At 43.9% G+C, this 26518-nt stretch overlaps 1 protein-coding gene across 1 annotated transcript in view; it reads left to right on the top strand.

Annotated features, from left to right (window-relative positions):
- LOC138268699 (uncharacterized) overlaps positions 1 to 24444 on the top strand; it is a 29404-nt gene extending 4960 nt beyond the window's left edge. Inside the window, exons 2-5 of the mRNA XM_069218617.1 lie at positions 4498 to 4854; positions 21044 to 21191; positions 21295 to 21337; positions 23373 to 24444. Of these exons, the coding sequence (XP_069074718.1) occupies positions 4498 to 4854; positions 21044 to 21191; positions 21295 to 21337; positions 23373 to 23579 (755 nt within the window). The 3' untranslated portion in view covers positions 23580 to 24444. The remainder of the gene's footprint in view (positions 1 to 4497; positions 4855 to 21043; positions 21192 to 21294; positions 21338 to 23372) is intronic.
- Positions 24445 to 26518: the final 2074 nt, after the last annotated feature.

The raw sequence follows: 26518 nt of genomic DNA on the forward strand, positions 1-26518 counted from the left end.
AAACCGGAAAAGGAAACCGTTTCTCTAGCTGAAAACAGGAAATCTGACCTCAGGAGATTGGTCTCTGATGATGGTGGTTTACCTGTGGCTAGCAAATGGCTGGCAAGCAACTGTGTGGAAACGTGACTGATTTCTCCACTGAGGGTCTGGTAAGGGTATGGGGGAACTCATTCAGACATCTGCAGACCTACATCATGAAAGTGGGCAAAAAAGGCTGGACTTCACTCCCGCCAGGCCTACCTGTTTATCCAAGGGCTGTCAGGGAGCTGCACTGATGCTTTAGGCTTCAAGGGGATCTCTGAAGCACTGAATGTAAACTGTGTAGACAGGATTCCACAGCCTCACATTTTGCTGGGCTTCCGCAACCCTCAGGGATTCATTAGTTACATCATACATGCATTTGCCCACAGCGAGGGCTGATTCCTTTCCTGCACAAGGCTCGGGTGCTTGGCCTTCTCATGCACTCACTGGGCTGACCAGAGGATGCAGAAACCCCAGGGCTCTCTAGCCACTCACAGAGCCTAAAGTTTGCTCTTTTAGTAATTAGCAGGGGAGAACCACTACTCCTTCCTTGCCTTCTGTTATGTAGTCCCCATTTCACCTGGTCACCTTCCCCTTTGCAGGCTTCTGAGTACTCCCTGCAAGCCCTACTGTCTCTGGGTAGGAGACTCCAACTCTTAAAGTTCTGGCTTACTGGGCACGTTCTCACCAGGGTGCCACGAGCGATTTGTTCTTGGGCCATGCAGTCTGGTCCCTAGCAGTACAATCTCTGTGACTGCTGGCCTTCAGTGGTTCTGGGGGTGCAGTATCTTTGATTGTGTTCTCTATACATGTCTGGTCTCCTCTGCGGGCAACGTGGGTCCCTAGGGATCATGATGGGGCCAACACCAAGGCTGTGTTGCTGCCTGTGATGCATATGGTAGTCCCACCATGGTATGTCCACCAACAAAGCTGGCTTTCCTTCTCTGTCAAGGTCCTGAACTACAGTGATGGGGATAAAGGATTCACTGTCAGGACCATAAAAGTTATTTATCTTGATGTGTTGATCCTTGAGCATCAGTGAGAGATGTGACCTCAAGTCCTGGTTTTGTGTGAAGAAAACCGGCTTAGACACATGTGCCTGTGAAAAGGGATAAGTAGATGTATTGGGTCCCTCCAGTTGTCACCAAAAGAATCCAGCTAGCGTAACAGTAGGCCTGGCCTCCACACACATGCTGCATGAGCACACGCTTGGTAACAGGTGAAGGAATATAACACATGGCTCCTCTTCTCCGTCTTCTTCTTTCAGGTTATGTATGTCACCCACCTGCATCATAGCAGATGTTGACCCTTCTCCTCCTCTAATCTCCTTGAAGGTCAATTCCTGGTCCTCTGACCCATAGCTCATTTTTGCTAGTCTCTGCTAATTGTAGCACAGACCTGGTGCATCCCGCAGTGCTCAGAGATGCAGGTATGTTGTTCCTGGGTAATGCATCTGGTGGGCATACTGGTAAGGAAGAAGATATCAGGTGTCTGTGCTACTCTTGTGCCTCCCTAATGGCCATGGGAACAGTGACAGCTCAGGCACTCTCTCAGTGTCATCCCAATCCCTGAGCCTGAACCATGGTTTGTGACGCAGGCTCTCCAAGAAGGTTGCTGCTCTGATGTAGTGGTTAAGTCTGTCCCAATGCTCGGGCCTAAGACCAACGTCTTGTCCTCTGACTCCATCCAGCTGATGCGGTGGTGTTAGCAAGTGGCAGCTGCACCCTCAGAGGCCAACCACAAGCACTATTTGTCTGAGGTGCACAAAGATGGGACTTTGCAGGTACCACACAAAGCATTAATTTGGGGTGTCCATACCACTGACTCAGCAGTCAGTCAAGAGCAGTGCTTCATGTATCTACAAAATCTCCACGCACCATCCACAAGGTGTGAAAGGTCTTTGCAAGGTTTGAACTCCCTGTCTGTTGATAGGGTTCATTAAGCCTCATCATGCATGAATAGCCATGGAAACCCCTGGCACGTGTGAAGGGCCGCCACACCTGCCTGTTGCAGTTTTCAGGCACATGGCTGCCAATCAATAAAGCACAGACTGCAGAGCATGTAGCTTAAAGTGCATGTCACCACAAATACTACAATAGCAATTGTTCTTCTTGGTCCTCTTGCCTGAATGTTGGCCACGCTGGAGAAATGAGTGTCCTAGATCCCTGGTTGGAGCTGTGATTGGCTTACCCCTTACAGGGGTAAGCCAATCACAGGCTAATGATCAGGTCTCAGTGTTGTATTATGTACTGCTGAGTGATTCAAGTGCAATTACCACAACAAAGCGAAGCTGCCTCCATCTGATAATGTAGAAGAGAAGGAAATGCAACACATTGCTAACATTCCACCGAGAGAGAAGAGGGACAGGGTCTCCTTTATTTAGGAGGTACACACGTGGGCAAAGATTCTACTGTCACTGGGTTGAAAATTCCTTGGATCCCTTTGGGAATAAGGCCCTCCCAGAACTTCTGTACCCTGTCTGCCATCTGCCTACATACACATAGTGGGAAACACACATAAATGCCCTGCTGACATCAAGATTTAATCAGAGAATCCAGGTGACAAGTGGATCCTCTGGGTCATTCCTCACACAAGACTTCCTTGTTTACTTTCCTTGCCCCAACATCTTTTGGAGTGCTTTTCTGGTCTGAGGGAATGTTTAGGGCATCCTTGTGTGTGGACAGTGAGGGGCCTGTGAGGGTAAAATGAGAGGGTGACTATTTAATTTCTTCACACACAAAACTGTGATTAAATCATCGGGCTGTGAAAACACACAATCCAATATGCTGTCTCTAGTATAGACCAGCAAAGGGCTGACACCCACCTAGGACATAAGTGGATCACTGACAGAATATCGAAAACAGAAATATCGTGTGGACATAATATTGGGCCATATGTATGAACACATTTTCCCATAGACACAGAATGGGTAAAACCCTTTGATACATCTGGACCATTATGTCAAAAATATTGAGGACCCAAATATCGAGAAAGTTAGTGCAAATCGATAAGCACAGATGTATTATTCTTAACTCACCTCTACGTACCTTGAAGATATTTATATATTGTCAAGGTACATATATGTGGAGGGATACATAGCAAACAAGTGCTTATGTATGGAAACTAACCTTCACAATATTTTTGTCCTCGATAATCTTGACACATCATTTTGTTCCACAAAATTTCTGTTTCTGATATTCTGTCTACACACCACTTAAGCAGAGGGCAACTCGGCGCCGTAGCCGATCCACAGGTTTGGTCGCCCAGTGAAGTGTCTCAGCATGCCAAACCTCAGGCACCTCTTCTCTTGGAGTCAAAGGTTGTGTGTTGCCGAAGGGCCCAGGGCCATTCTGTCCTCCAGAGTAGATGGTCGAGGGAAGGTGGGGTCTTTAGGGGTTCAAAATCCCCTTTATCTGTTTAGCCTTTCTCTGGCGCCCTTCCTAAAACTCTCGGACTGTATCTGAGTCTTGTCTTTTTGTGTGGCATCACAATATACAGGCTGCATCTCAGGAGATGTGTAGAAGTACAGTAGATGAGAAGGAGCAACCCATTGGTGAATAAAAAGGAAGTTTTCTTACCTCTCGAAGGTGAGCCAGTCCTTTGAGTTCACAGAGAGCTCCAAATGTCCATCACAGTGATGGTTCCTGAAAGTCTAGTTTGGCAATGTGGAATTTCTCTAGAGTAGGCAGTTTAGGATTGTGAACGTTTGTGTGGAAGTATTTGGATTGAAGAAAAATACCCATTTTTAAATAGGAGAGCAAAGCTCTCATGGCCCCAAATTCTAAATGATGTCCCCAATAGGCCTTGGTGAAATTTGTGTTATGTGTTAGCATAATTTTGCTTTATGCGTGTTACCTGAAATTATGTTATTACGTCACAGAACATCATTTCATGTCATTTGCTATAAAGATTACTTGTGAATGGGCCACAAAGATTGTATATAATTGCTTTAATGTTTCACTTGATGTAGGCTGGGACTAGTGCTGATGCAGATGTACTCTGTCTTGTTGAAGCACTGCTTTGTTGTTGGATGTCATGTGTTTATAAAATGGCAAGGTTTTTTATTTAAATAAAAAAGACAATGTGCTCTGCACTGCTTAGAGAAACCTCATTGTACCTGCTGCCTTTCTTAGCAACGTTTCTCAAAAAAGCTGTTAACTAACAGTGATGCTGCGATGGGGATTCCTGCATCTAAAAGGTGTAGTTCTTCTAAGACAGCGCTGGGATTGCTGAATCTGCCGGGTGAATTGGTCAGTGGTTTGAGTTAGACGTAGAAGACGTAGGACTGGGAGTAATCAGCTTTTGTTGGATTAGGGCTAGGCAGATGCAACTGCAGTTTTGGGATTCTGTAATCTCTATATGATGGCATACTATGTTGATTGGTTGAAACAATAGGCACATCATGTTATAATTTGATACTTCATATTTAATTATCACTCGTGCCACTTGTAAAAGTATTATCCATTCAACTTCTAGGAATCATCCATGAAAATATTCATATTTGGACCAACAACACCCTTAACACCAAGAGCCCCCTCCAGATCAATTGTTTCTTGCCCAGGCCAAACGAACATGTTTCGCAGGTGAACTGGGTTAAAAAAAGCATGACTATGAACAAGACCATCGTAGCCGTCTTTAATCCAGGTTTTGGAATCTACATCAACCCAAGATATAGGGAAAACCTTCAGGTTCACTTTAAGTCCAACCATAACATTTCCATCACCCTAACAAGGACCGACGACCTGGAGAATGGGACCAGCTACTGCTGCAAGTTTGTGACTTACCCCTCTGGAAGCCTTGAAGAGTGTCTGAAGATTGACTTCACCAAACAAGGTATGGGCACAGATTGTGCAACATATCTTCCAAGGGCTGTCTTGTAGATGGTAAAAGTGGTAATATTGTGGATGTAGTGCGGTGGAATGTGGGAGTCACATTTGTCGTGATAACTGGTGGGAGGTGAATTTGGTGATGGAGTGGGGTGGTGGAGAAGATTGGCGAGGTAAGTATTAAAATGAAACATTGAGTAGTAGCATTTTGCATAACCATATGTGCAGATCCGGCTAAAAAACAAGAGAATGTGTTTCAGTGCCAGGACTGGTGGACAAGCTGCTGGGCCAAGCCATGTAATAGTTCTTTTTTAAGCGTATACCTGCTGCCTTTAGATAGCAGCATTTTTCATTTTAATACTTTTTATTTGTATTGCATATGCTTGTAAAAAATAAATAAAAACCACTGCATGCTTGCCTAGCCGGGGCACTGGGTGTCACATTTTGTAATCCACGAAGGTACTAAATATGTTTTAAAACCGTTTGTGTGAAATTGTAAAACAACAAATGCTTATTCGTTTGTCTATCTGTGGTCATCTATGCTACGTTTACTACCAAACATTATCATAAAGTAGTTGCAACCATCTCTGATACCAAAATACAGCCAGTGACTGAAGTAGGCTGACCCATTGCCTATGCTGTGTGCTGTCATGGGGGAAACAACTTGTGAATGACACTTGAACAGACCAATGGATGACAATGGTGGACCCGAATATCCTCTCTACATATGTCTTTTAAATGTATGAGTTTATTTGATTACATAAGGCTGGGAAGACAACTAATGATAGGTGTAGGACAAACTTTAAAAAGAAAGGGGGTCTTACACTGTAGCAGTGTACCTCAAAAAAGTAAATAATGCCATTTAAATCATACCAGTTGCCAAACATGAAACAGGAAGGAAGTCTGATTATTATATCAGGACAGAGTGCAGTACACACTTTTTAATGATCATTTGATATCAGTTGCTGCCACTAAGCAGGGTGTTGCACGTTGCACAGCCAGCCAAACCTGTGGATGTGAGTACACAGGTTCCAGGCACAGCCAAATAATTCCTTTATGGGCGGCTGTGGTGATAATGACGTTGCTATTTTTCCCGTGATGATATTTTTGTTGATGTTGGAATTATATGTTTTAACTTTAGTAATATTTATGTTGACAACAAGTTTACCTCTTTTTGACGGTGCTCATGATTGTGTTAATGGTTGAAACATCTGTTGACAATTGTGTCAATACTTTTTGATTTTCTAAAAGAGACATAACCCTAAGTGTGACAAGTACCCCCAAAAGATTCCTGTGTGGATTCTTCCTTTGGACCCAGTCTACAACTAACATATGAGGCTCAAAAGACCGAGGCCGGTCCGGTAATGCTTATCTAGTGAGGGGACAGCCTGGGAGTTTGGACTGGATTGCTGCTGCAGGAGCAGGGCCAAGACTGGTGTCAATATTGCTGGTTTCTGTCTTAGGCTATAAAATGGGCAAAAAAAGTGACAGGCAAGGAATTGGCCTAAATCAGGGTTCTGCAAAGTCGGTCCTGGAGAGCCGGGTCCATGCCAGGTTTTTAGCGTATCCACATTTAGAAAAAAGATGTTCAAGAAATCTACATTTTTTCTAAATGTGGATATCCTAAAAACATGGCATGGACCTGGCTCTCCTGGACCGACTTTTCAGAACCCTGGCCTAAATAATGAATAGTGGTTGAGAATACTTCGAGCATTCTACCCATCACTTTTTGTGTTTCTATGTGAGACACCATGAGTGCAATGGGCTCGCCCCGACATGGGACCCTTGCTCACTGTGCCACCGGACTCAGGCTATCCATCACTGAAAAGGCCCAAAAGGCAGGCACTAGTCTGGAATTGATTATGTTCTTTTCTAGAGGGGATCTGCTGTAGCATTTATTTATTTAGTGTTCCTGTTGGAGCAGATCAAGATTGATTTTCATATGGCCGTGAAGCAAATCTGCCTTTCCTTCATGGTCACCTGCTTTTCTTTCACTCTCTGAATATTATTTTTGCTGACTTTAGGACTCTATGCACTGTACCAGTAAATGGTACCTAACATGCGCACAAAGCAGGAAAAGTTAACTGTCATATGTGATTTGCAGTGTGTATTTACACCAACCACATACATGACAAACATGTATGTCTTCCAGGAACACCACAGTGTTCTTGCTGGAATGCAGTTTAAATGCACTGCAGTGACACATGGCAATGAAAAATGCCCTTGCTATGTAGGAAAACCCTATTTTATCTATTCATAAGACACCTCTAATGTAGGCCTTCTGAGGCTACAGGGCAGGGTGATAACATGTAGCCGGAATCATGAAAGCGCAAACCATCTCCGTCCATACGCCACACCTCTGGTAGGTAATCATACTCCTTATACAACCCCTTTTACACGCTCCCACCCTTCTGGTACCTTCGAATGCACCTTCACTTAGGTCTCTGACCTCAATATACCTGCATACCTCCCCTCATCCTCCTCACCTCCTTCCCTTCTCTCATCCACCCACTGCCTCTCACCTTGCCTACCCTACTCGACCTACCTAGGTTGTCACTGAGATAAGCACTACCACGGACCGCATCCACTCTGCCTCCGAACCTCACCCGCCCCATAGCGACTAACTCATTCGGCTACATTACTCTTGCTGTGGTTACTTCTATGACACAAATTGCTCTCCATCCTCACCCTGAATGTAAATGGTCTGACAAACTATGTCAAACGGAAGAAGGTCTTGACCTACTTAGCTTCTAATCATGCTGATACAGCCCTCATTCAGAGATACATCTTACCCCCGCAGAAAGAGAAAGTTCAAAAGGGACTGGGTGGGAAAAGTCATCTACAGATGTTGCAGCCCTCCCTCCCCCTTCCGCCGGTCAAAACCTTTACTTTGACGTAAACTCCAAGACATGCAGGTAGCCATTCTCTTACGTAAAGCCCTCAAGTGAACAGTTCTGGAGACCTAGACGGATGACGTGTGATGTCTTTGTAAAGCTCAGGATAGGTACCCAAATAGTGTGCGTGAGATCCATCTATGCCCCTAACGGGAAAAAAGCCAGATTCCTCACGCATCCGAATCGTATCTTGACCGAACTCGACACACAGTACATCATTTTGGGAGGTGATTGAAACTTACCCCCATCATAGACCACACTGCCCCCCTTGACAAGCAACAATAGTGAGGTAGCACTCCTCAGGGACATCCGAGATGACGAAGGCTAGATATGTGGCAGCTTTTATCCCCATCAGAAAATAAATTACCTTTTTTTCAGCACTTCACGGCACACAATCGCAACTCAACTACTTACTTATCTCTCAACCCCTCACACCATTGGCCCTAGACTGCACTATACCGGTGAGCTGCATCTCCTAGCATGTCCCTGCTAGTCTAGCAGAAGATTGGAATATTAGCAAACCCATGAGTAAACCCTGGCGCCTCAGCATTGCCTGATACATGCTACTGCATGAAAAGGTGCAGCTAACGGCGCACATGACCTCTTACCTCCAAAACAACAAGGGCTCAGTTCACTGTGCCCACATTCTGTGGGGGGCAGTTAAGACCACAGTGCGGGGCCAACTGATGTGAGATGCAGCATTGGCCAATAAAAAGAGGATGCAGCAACAGAACTCCCTAAAACAAGCAACTGTACACAAAAAGAACAAAGTAGTTCCCTTACATTGTGTACAGACACCAGGCAAACACACACATGGTAAAGAAACAATGCTTCACGGAAAGGACAAACAGAAGGTTGAGAAGCTGGGACACAAACATGAAGCAGGCAAATAAGAGTGACAAGGACAGTCAACCAATAGTAAGCAATGGTTGGGCTCCAAGCCCCTCTGGGTTCATGGTAAACCACAATATGCCTGGCAGCATACAGTAGGCTCTATCTAAAAACAGGCCACACTGTATCCTGGGTTGATGTTCCCTTACAGTGAAATAAAAGGCAAAAGCTATTTCACTTTGTAGGTCTTGCTGGCCCCTTTCCTAAGTAAGCCTAGATGGGGTTAAAATTATTAACATTTAATCCACTGTCCCCTCTTAGGAAAAGGCTATAAGATGCTTCAAAGTTATTTCCTGCAGAGTTTTAAAAACTGATTTAGTGGTGAAATCAGAATATTGATAACATAAGCAGAAAATAAACTTTATAAAAATGTAGTGTAGGCTTTCTGAGCCAGAACGGTCTTAAAACTAGTTCTGCCACTTATCACCTCTCAAGAGCTATAATACCAATTCTTAGCTGGGAGAGTTAATGGCTCTAGCTCAGAGAACAATGCCCTGTCTCTGAGCACTAGGAGGGCTAATGATAGGTGACTGCTGATCGCATAGCAAGGATTTATCATTGAGTGCACAGGAACAGTTAGCAGAACAAAGGGCAGCTTTATCACTATCTCTTCTGTCTTAGAGACGGCAAAGAGGGCTTTCTCTATTTATTCCCAGGATCCTCCTATACATCAAGGCTCCAGTCATCGTAGGAGTGAAAAATTAATTTTATCCTGGATGGAAGGTTATCTGACTTGACGGGGTGACTTAGGAGCTTTCTGATGGTGTCTTTGTTTCATCATCTTAAAAGAATAGTGACTCTGGGGTAAGTTTACAGTAATAAGAAGAGGAAGTGCTGCAAAAGGTGATGGGGAATATGAGAAAATAATTAGGATTGTGTGGTAGAATTTCTCCAGTCACTGGCTAGTGCACAGGATAAATCTGGCATCTCAACCACCACTTCCACAGAACAATCCTGGAGCTGAGAAGACTCAGTCTGAAGAAGAAAGTCCTGCTGGAGTCTAAACTCTTAACTCCTGCTACCACTTAGGGACTGGAATAGCAAGGGTCAACTGGTTGGCCTCCTGTTACCTGCTACCCAAAATGCAGAAGAACTCCCAAGAACATCAAGTTGACCACTGGGGACTGGCTGGAGAAATTCCCAATGCCTAGAAGTCTGCCCTGAGGAGCCAGAGACTGCAGTTGTGAATGGTTGGAACTTTCCCAGAACTTTGGAAAAGTTGGGACTTAACTTGCATGAATTCAAGCAAACATACCTTCCTTTCAACCAATGCAGAGAAAAAATGACCTAACATTGAAACTGTTTTGAAAGGTCTGGCTGGTCCCAAAACAACCTTGATGGGTTAATAATTAATAAATACCACAATATCTGACTTACGTTCCATTGCGGTCAGCCCGAAATCATGCCTATGTCCCAGTCAACAGTGAACAGAGACTTCTGATTTGCTCTTTTTTGTCCTCATTTAAAAAAAAAAACATATTTCTTGTTCCCTTTAAGCTATTTTGATGACTTTTGTGCTCAATTAATGTTTCTCTTTGTTTTTTGATTGGTTTGGCAATTTTATTGTCTTGTGTTCTTTATTTTAAAATTGTTGGTTTTGCTTGAACTTAGCATGCACTTCTCTGGGGATTGCCTGCTGATTGTGCCATAGCTAAAGAGTGTAATCTCCAAGGCTGTGTTTTGACCAAACCAAAGAGGGCTTAGGAGTTAGTAGGGGTATCCCCATCCCAAGTAAACGTGGTGACTTCCACCTGCTTATACACCCTGAGGGTGCTGTGAAAGATCTTCAAATGTCTATCAGACAACACCAGGAAAACATTATCACTCAGGCCCTGATAACCAGCAAGTTTGACTACAGCAACACATTCTATTTCAGAATCCCCACAAAAGCTCCTGAACAGGCTCCACATCATCATAAAACGCAGCACCAAGACTCATCCTGAACCAACCTCACTGCTCCCATATCACCCCACATCTCAAAGAACTCCACTGGCTACCCATATATCCAGTTCAAACACACACACACACACATTCAGAACACTACACAACACCGGCCCAGCCTACCTCAGCAGCCTCATACACTTCTACCAATCCCCCAGGCACCTCCACTCAGACTCTCACTGCACGCATACCATGCATCTGCAAAACCACAGCCAGAGGTCAGGTCTTCTCCTACATCTCCCCCAGGACTTCCCACACCGCATCAGAGTCTCCTCATTGCTTCTGGAATTCGCAGGAAGCTGAAGACCTCACTCTCTGAAAATCCTCTCTAAGGAGACAGTTACCTAAACATCCTGTGAAGTGCCTGGATATCCTCACAGGTGATTAACGTGCTATACAGATACACATATTATAACACGTACTATCCATCCGAACTCAGAGAGTGAAGTCAAGTCATTCAAACTTTCAAGAATATAGTACGTAGCTGAATTGTGGAAGTTTCTCAGACTGAAATCAAGGCATTATTCCCAGGCCTGTGTCATGCAGTACTTGCCTAAAGACTTCAAGCCATCTCCTGTTTCCTTTTGAAGTTGTTCCGCATCCTTTAGTGAAGATTGCCACTCACATTTAAAATTCTAAACAGTCGGGCAATTGAGGCAGGATGTTATGGATAAGAGAGAGGGGGTGGAGGTTTGAAATGATGACTGATCAGAGAGGCAGGGGAAAAATAATGAAGAACTAAGCAATTAATCTGTGAAAGATACTCATGAGCTGCATAGTAAAAACTGTGGACAAGTCAAGACAGGATGCCCATAGGGTACGAGCACTTTGGCGTTTGTGTGCAAATTAAGTGTTAGTTGACTTCAGTAGTCCTAAAGACAAGTCAAAACTCCAAAATATCCTGAGAATCCAATAGAAGGTGGAGTACCTAAGTTGTTGCCCGAATGTATTAGTGAGATTCTGGTTTATCCTATGATAAACTAGTAGACTGCAGTCATCCTCTGGGCAGACGGGCCAGTCTAGAAGATACTTTACGTCTTGGATGCAAAAGGGTTCCCGAGGTCTTCCTCGCTACATCTTGCTGGTGCTAGAGCAATACCTTTTGAAAAAACAGCTCCTGGTATGTTGGGTACTTCACTCTGTCTGTAATTTAGGGCCGGTGAAATGCAATTTTCCTCTGTGGTTAAGGTGGCCAGGAACGGCACAGGTTATAGAGCAGTAGTGTTGTTGTTTTCCCACATGTGGGTAGGAGTTTGTAGTTTATTAATTTATAATTGTTATGGTAATGGAAACCTCCTTATAGCATATTCTCTTTATAGTAGGTCAGTTGTGTTACAGGCTCACCAAAACCAATAGAGAAGTGAAGCCTTTAGTCACTTCATTACAGGCGTGTCAGGCTTCTTTGGTCAGGATCACGACCATGAAGCTAAAACATTCCTTTAATAAGAATGTGACCATGTTCACTCCTGTTACTTGGTAGCGCCACACCTGGCATCCCGAGAACAAGAGGAAGAGCACCCCATAAAGCTGAGATACAAATACAACCATCCACACACCAGCACCTCTTTGGGGCAATTCTCTAACAACCTATACTTTGCATATTTACCTTTATCAGCAACCAAAGCTGCAACATTGTCCGCCATAATCAAATGTCTCATATAGCAAGGAATCTTGAGCTTCATATGTAACCATCTAAAAACAATCATAATACCTAAATACATTATTCATAGTCTTCTCAACAATCAGCTCAAACCATTTCACCATTGACACACCCTAGAGACATCTCCTCCCTAATCAAAGCCTAGGCCTTTTTCAACAGAAATATCCCAGTGCCTAATCTACAAATCTCACCCTGATAAAACAGAAAACCATCAACAAAACCTAAGCTATATGCATCACCAGCAACAACAAAAACATAATTAGCACAATCTGCAGACCTCACCGCTGTTGACAGAACCAACATCATTAACACAACATCAGGACAAATACCCAATACGGCCTTTCCATCAACCTTCAGCATTACACAACCATGATCACCGTGAACACACCACCTTGATAACTATTTGCAACTTGAGTACAATGTAATCCATTATTGTAGGAAATCCCCCTTTTCTACATGGTCATCCAGGATCTTTTGCTTTTTTCTGGACTCTATTTTGCTGGCTTTAGAACTCTGTGCATTTTACCAAAGCTAACCATCAGCAAAGTGACTGTGCTCTCCCTTTAAAAATGGTTAAATTGACTTATTCCTAATTGACACATTTATCTTCCCCATACATCCCTAGTAAAGGTGTGGAAAATGCACTCATTGGCTGCTGGTTAATTGTGGATTGCAGCACCTATTGTGCAGTCCACAGGGTGGGCCTTCAAACATGTCTTCAGGTCTACAACAGTAGCCTAACTGCTGCAGCATAAAAACTGCAGTGCAACCTGTCACAATAACCCTTTTTGACAAGCAAAGACCTCTCTTTTAAATATTAGTAAGTCACTCATGTTTATGCTTTGTAGCCAACAAGGTAGGGTGCTTGGTATTTAAAAGTTGGACATGTAGAAAATGAATTTCACCACGTCCCTATAGCAAGGGTCTTCAAGCTGGGGGATGGGCCACCAAGGGGGCCAAAAAGAAGCATTATGCTTATAACAGTGCTTTGTTGTAAGAGGTAAAAAATGAGTGGCACTAAGCCCCTCTGTAATGGGCCTTCACTGACATATTTTGTCATTTATATTCTAGTTAGGAGTAGGTGTCAAAAGGGAAGGTACTCCAAATATTCTTCAAAACTCCCATCTCCATTTCTAATAAGCATTCTGCAGATAATTTTACACGTTTGTAAGGCTTGCCTGACCGCAATAGTATGTTAGGCAATCATGTATTTGACGAATTTTTAAAACAGTACCAGAACTTAACTTCAATGTTGAAATATGTATAGACATATTTAAACATTGGCAACTTCATAGCATAATTGTAAAACATTCTGAGGGCGGGCCTGATGATTTTGTTTTTCACAGGGGGGTGGGGCTGAGGCAACAAAAAGTTTGAAGCCCCCTGCCACACAGCACAAGGCCCCAAAAGCTATTTTCACTGTGGCAGGCCCGGCTGTCCTGTATGGAAAACTAGAGTACAGATTAAAATATAATATTGCTGTCTCAGGTTTGGGACCAGCTAGAAAACAACTATTTGGACCAGCTAGAAAAATAATTAAACAATTATCTTAATAGGTATTCACAATACAATTCAGTGGTGACTTTGGGTTTTAATAAGTATTAAGGAAAAGTGACTTTTAAAAAGTTACCTTTACCCTTCCTGAAACTCTTGGAGTTTGCCTTACCATTCCATCAGCTTGCCAGCCTTGTTCTTGGCCTTTAATGTGGAGTGAAAGTCCTTCTGTGAGCTGCACAATAGACCACTTTGATAGACAGGTTGACCTGAATGGGAAAGCATGATTTCTCTGAGCTCTGCTGGACATTCAGGGTAGGGTTGCTGCCACTCCTGTTGGCACAACAGTGTGAAATCCTCCCTAAAAGACCTGTCTGAGTCGCACATAAAACATATACACCCTTGATAGGGATCAAACAGGACCCAAACACAATTTTGAGTGTAGCCCATATCTTGTTGCAGTAGGACCCTGCTTTGTCTTGCCAAACTGCTTCAAACTGGATTTTAGGGCCTGCTTCAAACTGGATTTTTGTCTTCGATGTGGGAGCACACTAGTAATTTCCATTATACACTCCTCTACACGCAAGCAGCTCTCAGAGCAAAAGTGTAGTGAGGCACAAGACTTTGGCCATCTTGAAAATGCCCTGACACATGCATTGTGGGCCTATTTGTAGTAAGGCAAATGTGAACTACTGAAATAGTAGGTATGCCAGGGCGTAGGAACATTTACCCCATTGGTTAGAGATTTGCACGATTTTCTCCTACCTAGTAGCTATTGCCAGCTTTAAATGCAGCACCCAAAGACACCCTCCTTAGAACACTTTCTGGACCTGCTGAAGATCAGAAGAGTGCTGGGCCTGTTCTCTGTGTCCTGCGAGAAACTCTGGAGGACTGGACGTGCTCCGTCTTGTATCCAGAAAAAATAAGTGGACTCCAAAGGTCAGTTGGCTGACATACTGTATGGCTATAGTGACAAAACAAGCTGCAAGATGGTGCTTCCCTGAAGTGTCCAGCTGACCACTGGCAATTGGACTTGGACTAGACTTTGCTGTTGGCCTCTGCCTGACATCTTGAGAGTCTCTACGTGCCTTTGCCCAGATGTCTTAGGGGGGCCTTCGAAGTGTACTCTTGTGGTTGTTTCGGAACCTGAAAAAAGTTTGTAAACATTTGAAAACATTTCCTCCAATGTGTCAGCAGGACCCATTGGGAAAACTATACAACTGTGAGTTTTAGTGCATCAGAAAGAATTTCAGGTTTGTCTTGTGCAGAGATCGCCACACCTCTGAAACAAAATGACAAAGAACCATTCTGCATTTTTCTTCAAGACAGTAGCAAAGTTGCTTTTTCTAAGGGGAACTCCAAAGCCCCAGAGAGCCAACAGGGCCAAACTTCTTCAGGTATTGGGCCTTCGGGTCCATGGCTGCAGCTACAATTTTAGCAGCATCTCATGTGTGGAGGATTTTTCTTCTGAAAATTTACAAAGTCCCTTTTCTGCATTTGGACTTAGAAGATATGTCAACATTTTTCTTCCAAAAAGCGGCAAAGTCCCTTTTTGTGGTGGAACTTAAAAGCTTTTGGGAACTTTTAAGTTCTAAACTTTCACTTGATCAGCCCCTTTGGTGTATCTGAGCTGGCCTCCATCACAGTCCGCTTGAATGGTCTAGGTCTGCTGCTTCCATAGACTATTTTTGGTGTTTTTTGGCATTATTTTAATTAATTTTTTTTTTAAATCATGTCACCAGTTCTCCTTATCGGATTTTTGTTGTTTTTGTGTCATTTTGTTTAATACATTTTACTCTATTTTTTTATTTCGGTTTGGGATTTTTATTGCTTGCTGTTTTGACTTTATTACTGTTTTGGACCTAAATAAATACTTTACACATTGCCATAATGTTAAGCCTATCTGCTTTTTGCTAAAGCTACCACGGGGTTGAGCTCAGGTTAAGTTAGTGACTTTGAGGGTTCACCCTGAGAACTGTTATTCTGTCAATGAGATGGGAAATCGCCCACTCCAAATAGGAATCCACTTTCTTACAATTATCAAAAAGCTAATCCCCGTATAAACGTAGCTTTGACCTCGACTACTTAAGTTTCAACTTTCAGTGCCATGAAGACAACCAATCTCATCAGCCCAAACTTACCCATAACACTCACTTTCATGAACACAATCAAAATACCTGCCTTCAAAGTCTTAGCTGTAATACTGATTACCGTTAACACTTCCAGTATCTTTATGAGCACATTATGAACTACATGTATTGCCAGTACTAACACATCTAACATCACCATCAACCCCAACCTCAGGTACAATCCACAAACAATACTATTAACATAAGCAGCATCCATATATGAGTGACAATCCCCACCTCTGTTAATACAACCAACATAGACACAAGGGGAATCTAAAATAAAACCATCTACCCACAGTTGATGCAACTTCCAGCGCAACCTGAGCTATAAACATCACCACCATCAATACAACACACACCACAAATCGCTAGCTTACACTGCAATATTCATCACTTCTAACAAAAATATGGCTGTTAACAACACTAGATACAAAGAATGCTTAGTTATGGCCCTAATTCTCATCAACTAATCATTTCCCAACAGCACAATCTGGGTGAGAACTTTCAACAATGTAAACAAAACCAATAATATCCATCACTAGTTCAGCTGTGATTACTGCTTACTATAGAAATGTAATGAAAATTCACACCAAAGCAGTTGCGTACAGTTAGAATGCAAAATATGCATGCTACTGCATGGTGTTTGATGGGCTAGTGTGAACGATGACTACGCAGAGATTTATGAAGAACTCTTTTATCAGGCGACATGGCACAACCCTATAACTATTCCAGGCGTACGTGTGGAAAAGGGCACTTTAATGAGACAGGTGCACATCACAATAACGAAAACCCTGGCCCAATATCTTACAGATTAAATACTGCTTCACATATCAATCTGCCTATCCATACAACCCACAAAACCTTTGCTGTAACTCTTACCGAATTTGGAAGTCAAAGAATAATCCCGCTGTCCTACCTATGTCGCCCTCCTAACCTATGGCCATCCTTCTAATTCCTGTTGTTTTCTGATTCAACCACCTCCATCCCACACCACACACCCGTACCAACGTCAACAGTTTTGCCCACCCAGTTGCAAGACCAACAACCACTCCAGCCTAAAGAAAACCAAAAAATCTGCCATCCGTAAAACCCTCATCGACTGAGTTTTTTGCTCCACCCCACCTAACAACATGGTCTCTCTCCCAACAAACCTGCTAGCTTCTCCCTGAGCTCTATCTGTTACGTAAAGTTGAAACCCGTTAACTCTAGAAATGAAAATCCATCAAACTTAATTTCTGCATGTTTAATTCTCCCATTCATTTCTTCTCTACAAAAATTCAGCACCTCCCTGTCCACCTTGCTCCTAACTCTGCCAATAGCTGCAGACTCAATGGCCTCAAACCACTCTGTCCATAGTATATGTTCAGTCCATATGACCATTGTTTCAGCTCTCAACACCGAATATAGTTTTTTCTGCTCTTTTACCAGGACCAGGCCTCTCAATTGCACCAAACAGTTCTTCCCCAAATGTATTATCAACACATCTGTGCACACCAATCCTCTCAACAGACCAGCTAATAGAGACCTGACCAGCAAGTAGAGCTTGGTGGAAACTCATCCCTTGACCACTCCCAATGATGAACTAGCACCCTATTGTCGTTAAATTCTAGGTGTCTGCCACATGGGCACTGATTAGCCTCCCTAGGTGCCCACTATACAAAAATGTGGCCGCAGATCCAAACTGCAGTCATTACCTTGGCAGGGCCAGGAACACAATCTAGAAGGAACTGGCAATAGCAACCAGCAACCAAAAAAAGCATAAGTAACCTTACAGCACTGGGTGTGCCTATTCCAAACTATTGTACTTCCTAAAAACACTCCTTCTCCAAACTTCTTGATCTGCTCTCTCAATTAACCTGTGACATCTGCTTCTGTTTCTGCATCTATCCTGGAGGCATAGGTCCTAAACTCCGAACCAGCAAACCCACCTCCTTCAACACTCGCAGCAAAGCCCTCATCACTTGGAACGATGGCAAAGGAGATCTATCTGCATGCTCAAAAACATGCAACCCATCCCCACAAACCGACCTCACCAGGCCACAACAACTCCAACCAGCAACTTCGTGAGCAATCCACCATACCCTTGCCTCTCAGTCTTCTCGGCATGAGGTGGTTTCAAAATTCATTGACAACCCTTTTGATGCACTCACAACAGCAGCAAGGAAGGAAGTTATCAATGTGGGTGTAACTACAGCCCTGCAAAAAGTGCACCGGGCCTATGCCTGTTAGAAGGAGCTTGTCATATGTTCCCTGCGGTAAAGAACATTGCCATAGCTTGCCTTCAAGAATGCCGTTCATTTGAATGTCACTTATTATTTGATGTGACTTTCCATGGGGAGTCATTACACTGCTGTAAGTATATCAGGAGTGCCTTTACATTGGAAGTGGCTTTAATTTGCATCATTAGAAGCTAGTGTATTTTAAATACATATTTAAAAGTACGAACACACACATACACAATTATATGTATACATAGATATCCCTATCTGAACATATTTACATATTTTTTAATAAGAATAATAAAAATATTAAACAAGAAATAGTCATATTAATAGTAATTATAAAAACAGTAGTAATACTAATTAGACATAGAATAATAATAATGACTATGTTAAAGTACATTTTTAAGTAAAAGTTGTGAACCCTAAAACCGAATTTACTCCAGAATTCGACCCATCCCTGAACCTCAGCAGTCCAAATAACCTCAAAAAAAAGATTCCTAAACTCTAAAACAATGTACACCATAGCACTCTCCAAAACCCTAAAAACCACCACCCACTAAAACTCTACCCATCTTTGAACTGTACAAACTCCTAGTAACACATTAAAAAACTGCATCCTGGGACCCTAAAAAAACCTTAAAATCTTATATCCACTTCCCCAAACCCTAGCCCCCTTAATTGTAAACCCATTCCCACCCATGACCCCAAACGCCTGCTACCCTTAAAAACTCTACCCATCCCTTAACCCTAAAAAAAGTAATTAACCCATTAAATTGCATCTCTGATGGATACTCCTAATCGCAGATACCTCACATTTAGTCTACCCAAGCGCAAGACTGGATCCAGGAAATTTTAACAGCAGTGCCCACAGGTGCCAGGAGGTGGCATCAAGCCACTCCATGTTGTCTTCGTACTTCCCCAGAAGCGATGGAGTGGAGCCACAAATAAGCACCACCACTGCACAGTGACATCAGTTCCTTCCTTCCTTCACCTTCCAACATGGATTTTGAGCTCAGCTTCAAAATTTTGGTTTTATTTTAACAAAGATTCCAAAACTGTAAGACAGTGTTCTAGGGAATCATATCCCCTCTGAAAACTACAGGCTTAAAACAATGCCATGACTGCAGGAAGCACATATCTGTCACGGGCCCACACAAGGTGTGCCTTTGGTGTCTGGGCTCCAGTCACAACATGTGTGCCCTCATGCACCCGCAAGCATGTCTGGCACCGAGGGAAAGCTCTACATCCGCTTCCCTCTCTAAGTATTTGGGTAAGTCCAAACGCAAACACAAAAAAACGAATTGGGGCTCAAATCCATCCTACCACTGTAGCTCACAAGATTGGTCCAGAAAGTGTGCTTTTTGTGAGTTGGTATAAATATATTCAGTAATTTTTGAGTTATTAAAGATAAAAAGAAAATTGTATATTTAGGAATTTGGATCTGCCGTGGATCCAGCAGTTCCCATGCTGTTATCTGATTGGCTGTCAACACTTCAAATAGGAAGCGTTTGCAGTCATTTTGGGACTCTGATTAAGCTGAGTGCCCCTCAAAAAAAAGAAAGAAAAGGGTGCGGGATAGGAATACCCTGAACCTCTCACCCTGGTGCTGAGGTCTCCCAGGGACCCTGCCGGGGCACGGAAGCATTTTTCGAAAAAAGAGTTTTGGCCAAACTTGCAGCGGATCTGCTAATCTCAGCGAAAATGGAAAAAAAAAACAACTGCAGTTTCTTGCGCTTGGTTTATTTCAGCCCCCTGGTGGGCCAGGTCCCAAGGGCAAGCGTAATGAGACAAAAGGGGAGGGGGTGCATGCGGCCTCCCTCTCCAAGGGTAGTTTGAGCCCCGAGGGCCACCATCTCCCTTGGGTTTATTTTTAAAATTATTCAGAAGAGAGCCACGTGCACCCCCTCCTTTGGTCTTTAAAGGCCACAGGGACCACCACCTCCCCGGGCTTGGTGACATAAAAAAGAGGCAGGCCATGCGGACCCCCTCCAATGTTGAAAATTGCCTGGGGGACCGCCACCTCCCCAGGGAACAAAACTACTAACAAGGGGCTGCCGCCCTCCCGGGCCATATTTGGCCCTGGGGACCACCACCTCCTCGGGCATGGCAGAAAGCAAAGGGAGGGGGGCCACTTGGCCCCCCTCCTGGGCCACCACCTCTCAGGGCCTGGCCCTGTGCAAACTAAAGGAGGGGGGCATTCAGCCCTCCCTCCTAGAGCCAATAATAGCCCAAGGGACCACCACCACCAGGGCTGGTTCCCTATCTTCCGAGGTGCCCACCCTCGGGAGATAGCACTTTGCTTTCGCTTGGCAGGAGCTGTGACAACTCCGCCAAGTGAGAGCAAACCATAAGTCCGCTATCAGCGGGCAGGAGCTGGAAAACTACTCTTGCTCACTGGGAGTGAACTTTTCATCTGTTTTCCTGTCCGCTGTCAGATGAAAGGATTGCTCCTGCACACAGGGAGCATCATTTTTAGATGTTCCCTGCATGCAGGAGAAAAGTCGGCTCTCTCTGTAAGCAGGGAGCCAGCAGGAACCGTGGGGGCCTTGAGGCTCCCTCCATGGCCCAATATAAATTTTTTCAACAATGTAGTGCTTACTAATTAGCCAGTTTAAAGTTCTCCACTTGGGTGGACATTTTGCCCCAAACTGTGGACTCTTTTTGGTAAATAAGCAGATGAAGATCCATTCCGGCACCAATGCTCATTTCACAGAAATTAAACCTCACTGCAGTTACTTTTTTAAGCAGGGGCATCTGAAAAAAGCCAAGTTGGGCATATGGTGAAATAAAATAATCATGTTGTGATGTTTTGTTTGTCAGTGGTTGTACCTCGTGTTTTGTTGTAGATCTCTTGGCCACTGCTCCCTCTTGGAATGGTCTACACCATGCCTTCCTGTCTCTCAGATGAAGTTGTGTTGAGGATGCAGGGAGTTATGGATCACCTTGTGTGGTTTGTCTCCTGTAGAGAGTGCCATGGCTCGGTGTGCTGTCGCTGATGGATGGTACGGCTGCAGCTCTATCAGGACCAAGTATATTGTGACACTGGTGGTTGTTGGTGGCCTCCTGGTTGGAATATTCATCCTTCTCTGTTGCATCCAGAAGATGAGACACCGGTAGGAAGAAATCCCAAAACCGCCTTAAATGTATCCTGAAGACATTGACCAGATTGTCCACCGGGATGAGCAAACACTAATCAATGTTATGTTTCCTCTCTAGAGAATCTGTGCAGATTGCCCACCATGGGGGACGAAGTACTGAAGTAAGAAACTAGGAGCCCTTGTTAGCAGCAAATCTAAACCTTCTGCAGTCTGTGCACAGGATTACAGCCCCTCTTGCCTCTGCTTCAGCCTCTCCCTCTCTCTTTCCACTGTCCTTCCAGCCTCTTCTCCCTCCTCACTTTTCTTCTTTTCTTTCTGCCTCCTTCAGTCCTGTACACCCTTTCCTTCATCTCCCCTTTGCTGCTTGCTAACTCTCTCCTGTCAGTCCTTCGGCTCCCCTCCACACCCTCATTCTTTCTTCCTTCCACTCACTTGTTCATCCTTCTGTTGCCTTTCGACACCTCTGTTTCTCTTTACTTTTCTCCACTTACCCCTGTTCTTCAGCCATGACTGCATTTGCCGCCCCTGGAAGCTTGTATCTTACTCAAGGCAGCTCCATAACCTTACAGGGAATTACGAGGGGTGGTCCTGGACTGGCTGCCGGCAACAGGTCTGTTATGCGAAACCTACAGTCCCACCCTTGATTTTTTAAATTGACATTTCTTTCTCTCACATTTGGGGTCCCGCTCACCTAGGGCCCCTAAGAGAGTCATCCCCGATCGACAAACTCACCATCGTCCCTAGCAGAGAAACTGTGTACTTTGCAACACCAGAGGCCATTTACTGTCAAGAGTAGAGCTATAGATTGCACAGGTGAGAACCCCAAAAGCAAGCCTTAGTCTGTCACTTGACAATGCAAGCAGGTAATGAAAACATCACTTTAAGACCTTGTTAGAGGCTCAGATGTTGCGTAAAGTATCATTTATCCAGTGTGGAATCACGTTGAACATAGATCATGAATTAGTTGGTCCTAATATTGAACCTCATCAATTTATGGGGAAGTAACTCACTGAACTTTGCATGCATATACTGTAGTGAATACTTTACATGAATGTGTTAATATTCTCTGGAGAACCAGTTTACTGCCACAGGCTTCAACTCTGGCTGGCACTGGAACATCAGAACACCTACCCTAAACTTTTGATAAAGAAAAATAATCAGTGAAAACCGTGGGGAAATGCAATTCATTATTAGTAAGATAAAAACAAAATAAATGTTGCTCTGATTCCTTTTTGTGTAAAGACACTGGAAACACGGTATGGTAACAACCCCCCTGTTAAAGAGGCATCCCTCGCGATGCACTCACACTGTCAACCTTACAGCCACTAAACTCACGTCTGATACCATACAGTAGCAAAGCGAAGCCAGGAATGGTGCTTGTTCTCCGATACAACATCTTTACACATACAGTAAAGTCCACTGAAATCTTGCATTGTCATGTTTAAGTGCCGCTGTGGCACTGACGCAGGGGCGTAGCTTCAGGGTGGATGTTTGGTGTGTTTCACCCCCCTAATAAATGTATTATTTAATGAATAATTGGTTAAAGGAACTTTCAGTCAGCTATGGTAGGTTGTCAGTTCGATTTCACCTGGGATTTTTAAACACTCAGAAAAAAAAACTCTCTCTCTCTGTTTTGAAGGTCTTTTAACATGGTTGTAAAAGTAAATACCATGTTTTAAGTACCCCTCACAATCTGCCCTCCTTTCCCTCTCCACTGGCCCCAAGGCCTCACTAATGTGCTGCTTCTCATATAGGGCCTGATTACAAATTTGGAGGAGGGTGTTAATCCGTCCCAATTGTGACGGATGTACCACCCGCCGTATTACGAGTCCATTATATCCTATGGAACTCGTAATACGGTGGGTGGGATATCCGTCACATTTGGGACGGATTAACACCCTCCTCCAAAGTTGTAATCAGGTCCATAATATTTAACAAGATATGCCAGCACGATTGGTGGAAAATCTGAAGTTCACCCCCACCAGTCATTCTGGCCAATCTACGCCCCTGGACTGGCGCTTATCATTCTGCATGCTGTGACCTGTCAATCCCGGAGAGGCAGAAGAAAGGGTCTAGGAGAGAGGCAGTCCAAGGCATCAGGGCTAAACATATTGTGAAACAAAGTATTTCAAAGGGAAACAGACATTATAGTTTACAAGTTATATCTTACAAATTGTTTGTTTTTTGTGTTTTTAGGGCACGGCCATGCCTCTTGAGGTACAACATCCTGCGAAGAGAGCACTTCCAGACACTCCTTTATCAGCCTTCTATGCGATGATCAACATAGATTATTTCGCTAACATCTTTAAAGCCAGGGTAGGTCGCTCCCATACCAGCCACTCCTCTGTGTCATCCCAGACAGCTGAGTTTGTGACCATGGACAATACTTTGTATTCTGGATGATATAACCAAGACTTAGAGCTTACAGTCGGAGAGACCACAAGACTAGAAGCAAAGCTGACCCCATAGGATACTTTAAAAGATCATGGATATTTACCACGTCATATGAGGATGGTGAATGATGGACTTCTTTTGAAGCAGCACATTGGATGGACCTGCCACCTGTATTTCTTTCTGAGAGGGACGAGGATCCACATTTCTATAAAGGGCAAATATTTTTCCTGGATGTGCTTCCTGTGGTATAGAATGTGGAGTAGAAGTTGTTTTGGTCGAAAGTCTAAGTCTTGCAAACTCAAGGTAGCCTACCTGAAATTGATGCCATATTTCCCCAACATGCTTTCCATTGCATTCCATTTTGGTGAAATTCTTAAAACACACGTCAAATGTCTGAGTTATTCGTACAGTGGTCACCAGTGACAGAAAATCGATGGCCAAAAGTTAGAGATGCTGTAAGAATTGATCGACCATATTGTCCCTTTCCAAACTGTTTGTGATGCCCCAGTGGGACCTTAACCTGCTCCTGACATTTGTTATATGTGTGTCTTTGGAGCCCATGCATAGTTGCCTGCTGAGTCTCTTGACCCTGAAACTTTCTTCTTCAATGTGATGATGTCAGCGCCATCAAATAAGTGAATGCACTTTCAGTGCAACCGTCTATACCAACATCTTTCTGTACATATTGGAACTGAGAACTCTGCTGTCGATCCCGAGTAAGGAATGGACCAAGTTTGTTGGATAGGAGGGGCTAGGCTTTAGAGATGACTCCCAAATTAACATTATGAGCACTTGGCACACTTTGTTGCTCCTGAATTAATGAATGTGTCATGTATGTTTCCTGATGAGTCAAACATGGATGCACATGTGCTGCAAAAGTGTCTTGTTATTTTTTACTTGACCAGTGGATGGCAAATATGCTCTACTACTTACCACATGACTTGGTGAGGATGTTATTGATGTCCTTTATAAGCAGATTGTTATTTATATAGAAAAATCGAGGCCCCTGAAGGTTTGAAAGTAAATACAGTTTGAAACAGAAATAATAAAAAAGCACTATAGGCGAAAACTTTACTGCAACCTATTCAAAAACGTAAAATGGGTCACAAGGATATGTTTAAGCCAAGTTGACCTTTTGAACACCTGCAAAGAATTTCCAAAGGGATTCTTGGCAGGCAGAATCCTTATGTGGAAGTGGAGATCTCTGTCAGGAGTGTGAAGAACTCCACAGATGTAAATCCTTCTCCAGGGGTAGGGAATGGGTTTTTAAAGTTTGGTTTTCCTTAGAAGTTTGGGAACGCCCACAAGGGTGGGGCGTAGTCTTTCAAAGGCTTGCTTTGTCTTGGAAGTTTGAAAACACCTGCAGACATGCATGTTCTAGTGAGTTCATCTAACTGAAAATCCCCCACTTTTAGAATATCCTCCAGGCACCAGACTAGAATTGGAGAATTGTTCTGCAGTGCTCCTGCATGCCAGTATGTTGCGCCGCACTGGGTCTGTATAGCCCTGGAAGTAATATGCCCTTTGCATATTGAGGTTAGTTCCTTTCTTTCCTCGCCGTATGATGCAGATATGGTGCTCTACTGTCATGTTTGTCTATTTTCTATGTTTCCAAATTGCTTTTCTAAAAGTGTACTATGGAGTATGTCTCCTCCAAACACTCCAGGCTTTAAGCCATGCTGAGACTGCTGCAATCAGATATTGGTCATCGACTACCAAGAGGTGTGTCTTTGGAGTCCAGGCTCCAGTCATGACTCCAAATTAGGTGTCCAGTGTGCCTTAATGCGCCCAAATGCTGTACGAGACAGGGAGGCGAAGCTGTACATCATCAAGCATAAGAAGAAGTCGCAGACTTCACACAGATCCCATACCCCGTCCAAGGTGCAGGCCCGCTTTCGATCATGCGTGCCACCCCACAACCACTCCACTTCCAGCTCAAAATCTTCAGGTAACTCAAAGCCCAACTGCAAGCACTGGAAAGTGACCTGGGACTTGATCTCATCCCGCCACTCTGGTTCACACTGTCCATGCCAATTTCCACTGCATCCGTGCCATTGCCAAGACCATCAGTGCCGATCCTTGATCCAGTGGTAACACTCGGGTTAGTCTCTGAACCAATGTTGGCCCGAGCTCGCCCAAAATTACCTCACCTCTACTGTGACACTACTATCAGCAGAGGCTCCACTTTCACGAAGGAGAGTGAGATGGCTTGCTCAACCCTCATTATACTGATGAAGTCTAATACCTTCACTTACATAATGCTAGTGAGCAGCTCTCACCTGGCAGATCACAAGTAGCATCTCCATCCCGAGGTGGCACAGGGAGTATTCGATCAGTGGAAAGAGCCCTGGCTAATCCTGTTTGCCACTGTCACCAGTTTTGCATGTTGGAGTGTCATTGACAGCAGTTGTTAGGTGGCACATTCCAACTAGATTGACACAGGTGACTCCTGAACACCTTCTCATCACTACCCCGACTGCCTCTAGTTCTGAAGATCAAGAACGACCGGGCACAAGTCATCCTAATTGTCCCAGAACGTGCCTTGAGAGTGTGGTCCTTGGAAATTCTGAGATTGAGCATCTGTTCTCCAGGCAGCCTACCATTACACACTTGCATCCTGTCTCAGCAACAGGTCAGGGTTTGTCATCTGAACCAGTGCAACTTACAGTACTATATGTGGACAGTAAGCAGCTCGAATTGATTGTGTTTGAGTTGCTGCTTGAGGTGGTGGGTGTCATACTCACTGCCAGGTGCCCTTTCACGAAATCCATCAGTACTGGACACTGGTACAAATTTGTTACCTCTTTTGGTGCCCGGAACATTTACCTCTTACAAGCTAAGCTTTTGGACATTGGTGTTTATTCTTTCTTTCTTTAGCTTAGCAAAGATTTGCAGTGGGCACTGTAAAAGGTTGTCAGCCCTGTCAGCCATTCTGTGTTTGCCAGACC

This window comes from Pleurodeles waltl, chromosome 12 (assembly GCF_031143425.1).
Source record: "Pleurodeles waltl isolate 20211129_DDA chromosome 12, aPleWal1.hap1.20221129, whole genome shotgun sequence".
In the NCBI taxonomy this organism is placed as follows: Eukaryota; Metazoa; Chordata; class Amphibia; order Caudata; family Salamandridae; genus Pleurodeles; species Pleurodeles waltl.